This window comes from Oncorhynchus keta, chromosome 4 (assembly GCF_023373465.1).
Source record: "Oncorhynchus keta strain PuntledgeMale-10-30-2019 chromosome 4, Oket_V2, whole genome shotgun sequence".
In the NCBI taxonomy this organism is placed as follows: domain Eukaryota; kingdom Metazoa; phylum Chordata; class Actinopteri; order Salmoniformes; family Salmonidae; genus Oncorhynchus; species Oncorhynchus keta.
This window is the reverse complement of record NC_068424.1, coordinates 15596413-15608460: the sequence shown is the minus strand read 5'-3', so window position 1 is coordinate 15608460 and position 12048 is coordinate 15596413. Positions and strand designations below refer to the sequence as shown.

At 43.3% G+C, this 12048-nt stretch overlaps 1 protein-coding gene across 7 annotated transcripts in view; it reads left to right on the top strand.

The window, feature by feature from the left end:
- Positions 1-12048, top strand: part of LOC118369759 (protein AF-10-like) — a 94279-nt gene that overhangs the window by 67015 nt on the left and 15216 nt on the right. For 6 of the 7 annotated variants that reach the window (XM_052501291.1, XM_052501304.1, XM_052501286.1 and 3 more), the window contains 2 exons: positions 3343-3491; positions 8514-8631. The exons of the other annotated variant lie outside the window; for it this stretch is intronic. In XM_052501291.1, the coding sequence (XP_052357251.1) occupies positions 3343-3491; positions 8514-8631 (267 nt within the window). The remainder of the gene's footprint in view (positions 1-3342; positions 3492-8513; positions 8632-12048) is intronic. 7 annotated transcript variants of the gene reach the window in all.

Sequence of the window (12048 nt, the reverse complement as noted above, 5' to 3'; positions counted from 1 at the left end):
GTGTTTAATACCTGGGTGTGTGTGTTTAATACCTGGGTGTGTGTGTGTGTGTGTTTAATACCTGGGTGTGTGTGTTTAATACCTGGGTGTGTGTGTTTAATACCTGGGTGTGTGTGTGTGTGTGTGTGTGTGTGTTTAATACCTGGGTGTGTGTGTGTTTAATACCTGGGTGTGTGTGTGTGTTTAATACCTGGGTGTGTGTGTTTAATACCTGGGTGTGTGTGTTTAATACCTGGGTGTGTGTGTTTAATACCTGGGTGTGTGTGTTTAATACCTGGGTGTGTGTGTGTGTTTAATACCTGGGTGTGTGTGTTTAATACCTGGGTGTGTGTGTTTAATACCTGGGTGTGTGTGTTTAATACCTGGGTGTGTGTGTGTGTTTAATACCTGGGTGTGTGTGTGTTTAATACCTGTGTGTGTGTGTTTAATACCTGGGTGTGTGTGTTTAATACCTGTGTGTGTGTTTAATACCTGTGTGTGTGTTTAATACCTGTGTGTGTGTGTTTAATACCTGGGTGTGTGTGTGTGTGTGTGTGTTTAATACCTGGGTGTGTGTGTGTTTAATACCTGGGTGTGTGTGTGTTTAATACCTGGGTGTGTGTGTGTGTGTTTAATACCTGGGTGTGTGTGTTTAATACCTGGGTGTGTGTGTTTAATACCTGGGTGTGTGTGTTTAATACCTGGGTGTGTGTGTTTAATACCTGGGTGTGTGTGTTTAATACCTGGGTGTGTGTGTTTAATACCTGGGTGTGTGTGTGTTTAATACCTGGGTGTGTGTGTGTTTAATACCTGGGTGTGTGTGTTTAATACCTGGGTGTGTGTGTTTAATACCTGTGTGTGTGTGTGTGTGTGTGTTTAATATGTGTTTGTGTGTCTTTAGTGTGTGTATGTGTGTCTTTAATATCTGGGTGTGTGTGTTTAATACCTGGGTGTGTGTGTGTTTAATACCTGGGTGTGTGTGTGTGTGTTTAATACCTGGTGTGTGTGTTTAATACCTGGGTGTGTGTGTTTAATACCTGGGTGTGTGTGTTTAATACCTGTGTGTGTGTGTGTGTGTGTGTGTGTTTAATACCTGGGTGTGTGTGTTTAATACCTGGGTGTGTGTGTGTGTGTGTTTAATACCTGGGTGTGTGTGTTTAATACCTGGGTGTGTGTGTTTAATACCTGGGTGTGTGTGTTTAATACCTGGGTGTGTGTGTTTAATACCTGGGTGTGTGTGTTTAATACCTGGGTGTGTGTGTGTGTGTGTGTGTTTAATACCTGGGTGTGTGTGTGTTTAATACCTGGGTGTGTGTGTGTGTTTAATACCTGGGTGTGTGTGTTTAATACCTGGGTGTGTGTGTTTAATACCTGGATGGGTGTGTGTGTTTAATACCTGGGGTGTGTGTGTGTGTTTAATACCTGGGTGTGTGTGTGTTTAATACCTGGGTGTGTGTGTGTGTGTTTAATACCTGGGTGTGTGTGTGTGTGTTTAATACCTGGGTGTGTGTGTGTTTAATACCTGGGTGTGTGTGTGTGTGTTTAATACCTGGGTGTGTGTGTGTTTAATACCTGGGTGTGTGTGTGTTTAATACCTGGGTGTGTGTGTGTGTGTTTAATACCTGTGTGTGTGTGTTTAATACCTGGGTGTGTGTGTTTAATACCTGGGTGTGTGTGTTTAATACCTGGGTGTGTGTGTGTGTGTGTGTGTTTAATACGTGGGTGTGTGTGTGTTTAATACCTGGGTGTGTGTGTGTTTAATACCTGGGTGTGTGTGTGTTTAATACCTGGGTGTGTGTGTGTTTAATACCTGGGTGTGTGTGTGTGTGTTTAATACCTGGGTGTGTGTGTGTTTAATACCTGGGTGTGTGTGTTTAATACCTGGGTGTGTGTGTGTGTGTTTAATACCTGGGTGTGTGTGTTTAATACCTGGGTGTGTGTGTTTAATACCTGGGTGTGTGTGTTTAATACCTGGGTGTGTGTGTGTGTGTTTAATACCTGGGTGTGTGTGTTTAATACCTGGTTGTGTGTGTTTAATACCTGGGTGTGTGTGTTTAATACCTGGGTGTGTGTGTGTTTAATACCTGGGTGTGTGTGTTTAATACCTGGGTGTGTGTGTGTTTAATACCTGGGTGTGTGTGTGTGTTTAATACCTGGGTGTGTGTGTTTAATACCTGGGTGTGTGTGTTTAATACCTGGGTGTGTGTGTTTAATACCTGGGTGTGTGTGTGTTTAATACCTGGGTGTGTGTGTGTTTAATACCTGTGTGTGTGTGTTTAATACCTGGGTGTGTGTGTGTTTAATACCTGGGTGTGTGTGTGTTTAATACCTGGGTGTGTGTGTTTAATACCTGTGTGTGTGTTTAATACCTGTGTGTGTGTGTTTAATACCTGTGTGTGTGTGTTTAATACCTGGGTGTGTGTGTTTAATACCTGGGTGTGTGTGTGTTTAATACCTGTGTGTGTGTGTGTGTTTAATATGTGTTTGTGTGTCTTTAGTGTGTGTATGTGTGTCTTTAATATCTGGGTGTGTGTGTTTAATACCTGGGTGTGTGTGTGTTTAATACCTGGGTGTGTGTGTGTGTGTTTAATACCTGGGTGTGTGTGTTTAATACCTGGGTGTGTGTGTTTAATACCTGGGTGTGTGTGTTTAATACCTGTGTGTGTGTGTGTGTGTGTGTGTGTGTGTGTTTAATACCTGGGTGTGTGTGTTTAATACCTGGGTGTGTGTGTGTGTGTGTGTTTAATACCTGGGTGTGTGTGTTTAATACCTGGGTGTGTGTGTTTAATACCTGGGTGTGTGTGTTTAATACCTGGGTGTGTGTGTTTAATACCTGGGTGTGTGTGTTTAATACCTGGGTGTGTGTGTTTAATACCTGGGTGTGTGTGTGTGTGTGTGTGTTTAATACCTGGGTGTGTGTGTGTTTAATACCTGGGTGTGTGTGTGTGTGTTTAATACCTGGGTGTGTGTGTTTAATACCTGGGTGTGTGTGTTTAATACCTGTGTGTGTGTGTTTAATACCTGGGTGTGTGTGTGTTTAATACCTGTGTGTGTGTGTGTGTTTAATATGTGTTTGTGTGTCTTTAGTGTGTGTATGTGTGTCTTTAATATCTGGGTGTGTGTGTTTAATGTGTGGGTGTGTGTGTTTAATACCTTGGTGAGTGTAATATTTTGGGTGTGTTTGTGTGTGTTTAATATGTGTATACATGCTGAATGCCTGTTATTGCTCTGATTTGATCAAGCCCACTCATTCATGGCATCAATCACTACTTTCCTGCAGACTTATCAACACCAGACAATGAGGACTTCCATGGTTATGAAAAATGATCATAGTGATGATGATGATGATGTCTCTCTCTGTAGGTGCATTCTCCAGTGGTGACGTGTCATCAGGGGCGGGACCTGTTGCTATGGGTGGCGCTAACTCTGAGTTGCAGCAGCCGACACCCTCACTAGCCCCTCCCACTCCCCTCACTGCCACAGCCCCCGTGACCAGCACAGCCTCCTCCCATGTGAGCAGACACACACACACACACACACACACACACACACACACACACACACACACACACACACACACACACACACACACACATACACACCACCGCACACCACACACACACATACATACATTCACACATACATACAGTGGGGCAAAAAAGTATTTAATCAGCCACCAATTGTGAAAGTTCTCCCACTTAAAAAGATGAGAGAGGCCTGTAATTTTCATCATAGGTACACTTCAACTATGAGAGACAAAATGAGAGAAAAATAATCCAGAAAATCATATTGTAAGATTTTTAATGAATTTATTTGCAAATGATGGTGGAAAATAAGTATTTGGTCAATAACAAAAGTTTATCTCAATACTTTGTTATATACCCTTTATTAGCAATGACATGGGCAATACGGACTTTCAACTCCCTCCAAAGATTTTCTATGGGGTTGAGATCTGGAGACTGGCTAGGCCACTCCAGGACCTTTAAATGCTTCTTACGAAGCCACTCCTTCATTGCCCGGGTGGTGTGTTTGGGATCATTGTCATGCTGAAAGACCCAGCCACGTTTCATCTTCAATGCCCTGATGGAAGGAGGTTTTCACTCAAAATCTCACGATACATGGCCTTTACACGGATCAGTCGTCCTGGTCCCTTTGCAGAAAAACAGCCCCAAAGCATGATGTTTCCACCCCCATGCTTCACAGTAGGTATGGTGTTCTTTGGATGCAACTCAGCATTCTTTGTCCTCCAAAGACGACGAGTTGAGTTTTTACCAAAAAGTTATATTTTGGTTTCATCTGACCATATGACATTCTCCCAATCTTCTTCTGGATCATACAAATGCTCTCTAGCAAACTTCAGACGGGCCTGGACATGTACTGGCTTAAGCAGGATTTGAGTCCCTGGCGGCGTAGTGTGTTACTGATGGTAGGCTTTGTTACTTTGGTCCCAGCTCTCTGCAGGTCATTCACTAGGTCCCCCTGTGTGGTTCTGGGATTTTTGCTCACCATTCTTGTGATCATTTTGACCCCACGGGGTGAGATCTTGCGTGGAGCCCCAGATCGAGGGAGATTATCGGTGGTCTTGTATGTCTTCCATTTCCTAATAATTGCTCACACAGTTGATTTCTTCAAACCAAGCTGCTTACCTATTGCAGATTCAGTCTTCCCAGCCTGGTGCAGGTCTACAATTTTGTTTCTGGTGTCCTTTGACAGCTCTTTGGTCTTGGCCATAGTGGAGTTTGGAGTGTGACTGTTTGAGGTTGTGGACCGGTCTCTTTTATACTGATAACAAATTCAAACAGGTGCCATTAATACAGGTAACGAGTGGAGGAAAGAGGAGCCTCTTAAAGAAGAAGTTACAGGTCTGTGAGAGCCAGAAATCTTGCTTGTTTGTAGGTGACCAAATACTTATTTTCCACCATAATTTGCAAATAAATTCATTAAAAATCCTACAATGTGATTTTCTAGATGTTTTTTTCTCATTTTGTCTGTCATAGTTGAAGTGTACCTATGATGAAAATTACAGGCCTCTCTCATCTTTTTAAGTGGGAGAACTTGCACAATTGGTGGCTGACTAAATACTTTTTTGCCCCACTGTACATACATACATACACAGGCATGCACACGCGCACACACACACACACACACCATACACACCACACATATACACACACATACACACCACCATACACACACATACACACACACACACACCACCAGACACCACACACATACACACCACACACACACACACACACAGACTAGACCTGTACTGAGCAGTCAGATCAATGTTAATGTCAGAGACATACAAGTTAAATAAAGTTCTGGAAAGCATGAGAGACAGGTTTCATATCTAACATCCTCACCACCCCCCCATCTCTGACCCCTGACCTCCTTGCTGGTCCTCTTTCCAAATGAGCAGGGGCTCTTTTTCTCTCTCTCTGCCCAGTTGTCCCTCCCCCCATCTCTCTCATTTCAATTCAAAGGGCTTTATTGGCCTGGGAAACATATGTTTACATTGCCAAATCAAATGAAATGGATAATAAACAAAAGTGAAATAAACAAAACAAAATCACAGTTAACATTACACTCCAACAGAATAAAGACATTTCAAATGTCATATTATGTCTATATACAGTGTTGTAACGATGTGCAAATAGTTAAAGTTCAAAAGGGAAAATAAACAAACATAAATATGGATTGTATTTACAATGGTGTTTGTTCTTCACTGGTTGACCTTTTCTTGTGGCAACAGGTCACAAATCTTGCTGCTGTGATGTCACACTGTGGTATTTCACCCAATAGATATGGGAGTTTATAAAAATTGGCTTTATTTTCAAATTCTTTGTTGATCTGGGGGAAATATGTCTCTCTAATATGGTCATACATTGGGCAGGAGGTTAGGAAGTGCAGCTCAGTTTCCACCTCATTTTGTGGGCAGTGAGCACATAGTCTGTCTTCTCTTGAGAGCAAGGTCTGCCTTACGGAGGCCTTTCTCAATAGCAAGGCTATATGCTCACTGAGTCTGTACATAGTCAAAGCTTTCCTTAATTTTGGGTCAGTCACAGTGGTCAGGTATTCTGTCACTGTGTACTCTCTGTTTAGGGACAAATAGCATTCTAGTTTGCTCCGTTTTTTTGTTAATTATTTCCAATGTGTCAAGTAATTATCTTTTTGTTTTCTCATGATTTGGTTGGGTCTAATTGTGTTGCTGTCCTGGGGCTCTGTAGGGTCTGTTTGTGTTTGTGAACAGAGCCCCAGCACCAGCATGCTTAGGGGACTCTTCTCCATGATAATCTCTCTGTAGGTGATAGCTTTGTTATGGAAGGTTTGGGAATCACTTCCTTTTAGGTAGTTGTAGAATTTAACGTCTCTTTTCTGGATTTTGATAATTAGTGGGTATCGGCCTAATTCTACTCTGCATGCATTATTTGGTGTTTTAAGTTCTACACAGATTATATTTTTTGTAGAATTCTGCATGCAGAGTCTCAATTTGGTGTTTGTCCCATTTTGTGAATTCTTGGTTGGTGAGCGTACCCCAGACCTCACAACCATAAAAGGCAATGGGTACTATAACTGATTCAAGTACACTGCTCAAAAAAATAAAGGGAACACTTAAACAACACAATGTAACTCCAAGTCAATCACACTTCTGTGAAATCAAACTGTCCACTTAGGAAGCAACACTGATTGACAATAAATCTCACATGCTGTTGTGCAAATGGAATAGACAACAGGTGGACATTATAGGCATTTAGCAAGACACCCCCAATAAAGGAGTGGTTCTGCAGGTGGTGACCACAGACCCCTTCTCAGTTCCTATGCTTCCTGGCTGATGTTTTGGTCACTTTTGAATGCTGGCGGTGCTTTCACTCTAGTGGTATCATGAGACGGACTCTACAACCCACACAAGTGGCTCAGGTAGTGCAGCTCATCCAGGATGGCACCAATGCGAGCTGTGGCAAGAAGGTTTGCTGTGTCTGTCAGCGTAGTGTCCAGAGCATGGAGGCGCTACCAGGAGACAGGCCAGTACATCAGGAGACATGGAGGAGGCCGTAGGAGGGCAACAACCCAGCAGCAGGACCGCTACCTCCGCCTTTGTGCAAGGAGGAGCACTGCCAGAGCCCTGCAAAATGACCTCCAGCAGGCCACAAATGTGCATGTGTCTGCTCAAACGGTCAGAAACAGACTCCATGAGGGTGGTATGAGGGCCCGACGTCCACAGGTGGGGGTTGTGCTTACGTGCCACGACGTTTGGCATTTGCCAGAGAACACCAAGATTGGCAAATTCGCCACTGGCGCCTTGTGCTCTTCACAGGTGAAAGCAGGTTCACACTGAGCACATGTGACAGACGTGACAGAGTCTGGAGACGCCATGGAGAACGTTCTGCTGCCTGCAACATCCTCCAGCATGACCGGTTTGGAGGTGGGTCAGTCATGGTGTGGGGTGGCATTTCTTTGGGGGCCGCACAGCACTCCATGTGCTCGCCAGAGGGAGCCTGACTGCCATTAGGTACCGAGATGAGATCCTCAGACCCCTTGTGAGACCATATGCTGGTGCGGTTGGCCCTGGGTTCCTCCTAATGCAAGACAATGCTAGACCTCATGTGGCTGGAGTGTGTCAGCAGTTCCTGCAAGAGGAAGGCATTGATGCTATGGACTGGCCCGCCCGTTCCCCAGACCTGAATCCAATTGAGCACATCTGGGACATCATGTCTCGCTCCATCCACCAACACCACGTTGCACCACAGACTGTCCAGGAGTTGGCGGATGATTTAGTCCAGGTCTGGGAGGAGATCCCTCAGGAGACCATCCGCCACCTCATCAGGAGCATGCCAGGTTTTGTAGGGAGGTCATACAGGCACGTGGAGGCCACACACACTACTGAGCCTAATTTTGACTTGTTTTAAGGACATTACATCGAAGTTGGATCAGCCTGTAGTGTGGTTTTCCACTTTAATTTTGAGTGTGACTCCAAATCCAGACCTCCATGGGTTGATAAATTGGATTTCCATTGATAATTTTTGTGTGATTTTGTTGTCAGCACATTCAACTATGTAAAGAAAAAAGTATTTAATAAAAATATTTCATTTTTTGCCAGATCCTACATAGAAGGCCCTTCTTGACTTGTCTCTCAGATTGTTCACAGCTTTGTGGAAGTTACCTGTGGCACTAATGTTTAGACCGAGGTATGTATAGTTTTGTGTGTGCTTTAGGGCAACGGTGCCTAGATGGAATTTATATTTGTGGTCCTGGCTACTGGACCTTTTTTGGAACACCATTATTTTTGTCTTACTGAGATTTACTGTCAGGGCCCAGGTCTGACAGAATCTTTGCAGAAGATTTAGGCGCTGCTTTAGGCCCTCTCTGCTTTCCCCTGATCTGACAGGCACTATGGAGGAGTAAAAGGGATCCAATTCTACCAGTCACCCTTCTGGTCCCACCACACACATTCTCCCCTCTCATACATAGCGGAGAGGAGGCCCAGGGTAGCAGGACCCCATGTATTGTAACTGAGTGTCTCTCTCCTGTAGGTGAGTGGGTTACCAGGTCTAGTGTTCAACATGGCTCCCTCCCACATGTTTGGAAACCGACTCAACCCCAACTCTGCCATGGCTGCTCTCATCGCACAGTCTGAGGCTTCCCCCACAGGTTGGCACCAACGTGTGTGTGTGTGTGTGTGTGTGTGTGTGTGTGTGTGTGTGTGTGTGTGTGTGTGTGTGTGTGTGTGTGTGTGTGTGTGTGTGTGTGTGTGTGTGTGTGATCATGGATAAGTCACGGTCTACAGAGGGTCCAGAGGTCACCACACCCACTGACTGACTCCTCCCACTGACACACTGCTTAGGTTACGGTACACACACACACACACACACACACACACACACACACACACACACACACACACACACACACACACACACACACACACACACACACACACACACACACACACACACACACACACACACAGCAGTGCCGGGTTAGAGAGAAGGATTGACTGTGTGGGATGTGATGACTGGTCTACTTGTGGAGGTAGGAGGACATAGGAGGAATAGGGCTGGGTGATATGGGCAAAATATCATATCACAATATTTTTCACATTTTAAACAGTATTTCGGTATTATTTTTTGACAGGTTTTTGAATATGAAATGCTGTAAATATGCTTTCTGAGTATCTCATGACCCTAGGGTGGCAACAGATAAATTATAAGTGATTTGAAACAAACAAAATGATTTTCAGCATTTTCATCAATATCTGTATATTTTTGCACTTTTGTCATTATTTCCACACTGACAGGCAGCATGATATGGGCAAAAGTATAGGCTTAGTTAATTGGTGAACTGTTGAAATCATGGAAATATAATGATTATTTGAATTCTATACTTGAAATATAGTGAGCTGAACCTTGAATACATTGTTGTTTGACATGAAAACAAATGAATAAGCCAGTGAGTAATTATTGACCGGATAGGAACCAAAGTGTTGCTCAGTGTTTCCAGGTTACCCTAATTTAGATGTTACATTACATGTTTTCTTACTTCATGTAGCTAGCTAGCTGGCCAACATATTAATGCTTTGCTTATTGCTCTCTATACCGTTGCACAAGCATGCTTATCAAGACCTTACACCAGCACTGGTCGCAGGCACTATTAGCTAACTAGCTACGTTTGCTGTGACTCTTAGTTGGCCAGATAGCTAGCTAGCTAAATGTACTCACTAGTGATTAGCATTAGCAGCTAACACAAATTATTTTAGCAACATCTTGCTCAGAAAAGACAAACTTTTAGTTTGCAGACAGTAAGGTACAGACCTGGGCCCTGACAGTAAATCTCAGTAAGACAAAAATAAGGGTGTTCCAAAAAAGGTCCAGTCGCCAGGACCACAAATACAAATTCCATCTAGACACCGTTGCCCTACAGCACACAAACTATACATACCTCGGCCTAAACATCAGCACCACAAGTAACTTCAACAAAGCTGTGAACAATCTGAGAGACAAGCCAAGAAGGGTCTTCTACGCCATCAAAAGGAACATAAAATTAGAAATACCAATTAGGATCTGGCTAAAAATACTTGAATAAGTTATAGAACCCATTGCCCTTTATGGTTGTGAGGTCTGGGGTCCGCTCACCAACCAAGAATTCACGAAATGGGACAAACACCAGATTGAGACACTGCATGCAGAATTCTACAAAAATATCCTCCGTGTACAACGTAGAACACCAAATAATGCATGCAGAGCAGAATTAGGCTGATATCCTCTATTTATCAGAATCCAGAAAAGAGACGTTAAATTCTACAACCACCTAAAAGGAAGTGATTCCCAAACCTTCCATAACAAAGCCATCACCTACAGAGAGATGAACCTGGAGAAGAGTCCCCTAAGCAAGCTGGTCCTGGGGCTCTGTTCACAAACACACCTCACAGAGCCCCAGGACAGCAACACAATTAGACCTTTCCAAATCATGAGAAAACAGAGAGATAATTCCCTGACACATTGGAAATAATTAACAAAAAAACAGAGCAAACTAGAATGCTATTTGTCCCTAAACAGAGTACACAGTCACAGAATACTTGACTAATACTTTTCAGCCCGGATTTGAACCCAATCTAACATCTCTGGAGAGACCTGAAAATAGCTGTGCTGTGACGCTCTCCATCCAATCTGACAGAGCTTGAGAGGATCCGCAGAGAAGAATGGGAGAAACTCCCCAAATAGAGTTGTGCCAAGCTTGTAGCGTCATACCCAAGAAGACGCGTGGCTGTAATCACTGCAACAAAGTACTGCGTAAAGGGTGTGAATACTTATGTAAATGTAGTATTTCTGTTATTTATTTGTAATACATTTTTGCTTTGACATTATGGGGTATTGTATGTAGATGAGGATCATTTTTTGGGAATCCATTGTAGAATCATCCTGCAACGTAACATAATGTGGAACAAGTCAAGGGGTTTGAATACTTCTAGAATGCACTGTACACACACTAATAGTGTATAGAACGCTTCTAGAATGCACTGTACACACACTAATAGTGTATAGAACGCTTCTAGAATGCACTGTACACACACTAATAGTGTATAGAACGCTTCTAGAATGCACTGTACACACACTAATAGTGTATAGAATGCTTCCAGAATGCACTGTACACACACTAATAGTGTATAGAATACTTCTAGAATGCACTGTACACACACTAATAGTGTATAGAATGCTTCCAGAATGCACTGTACACACACTAATAGTGTATAGAACGCTTCTAGAATGCACTGTACACACACTAATAGTGTATAGAACGCTTCTAGAATGCACTGTACACACACTAATAGTGTATAGAACGCTTCTAGAATGCACTGTACACACACTAATAGTGTATAGAACGCTTCTAGAATGCACTGTACACACACTAATAGTGTATAGAACGCTTCTAGAATGCACTGTACACACACTAATAGTGTATAGAACGCTTCTAGAATGCACTGTACACACACTAATAGTGTATAGAACACTTCTAGAATGCACTGTACACACACTAATAGTGTATAGAACGCTTCTAGAATGCAGCATGTCAGCAACATTGTTGCAGCCATCTGACCATGCAGTGTGAACCGCAACTAAGTGCTCGTGAATCTGTGGTGGAGCAACTGCTCTCTCCTTGAGTGACAGGGGGCAGGGCTTGGTGTGGTTAGAGAAAGAGGGGTAGAGAGAGAGAGGGGTAGAGAGAGGTGACTCAAGTAGAAAACGGAGTAACCTATAAGAACTGACATACACCGGAGTAGCGTATCACATTTAACAAGGCAAAGATTGAAATACTGTTACAAAAGGTGAAGAACAAACTGAAAGTGGTCTGTGCATCAATACTGGTATATAATAAATACGGCACGCCACCCAGCCCTAAGGGGGAGGAGTGGGAGAAAGGGGTGAGTCAAGTGTTTCCTGGTGTTTCAGTATCGCCTGCAGCCATTGGTCCTCCCTGACCTCTTGGGGTTAACTATTATGCGACTGGGTTGTGTGTGTGGGGGTGTTTTTGCTTTTGAATGACAGGCAGGAAAGGTGAAGAAGAGAGTCA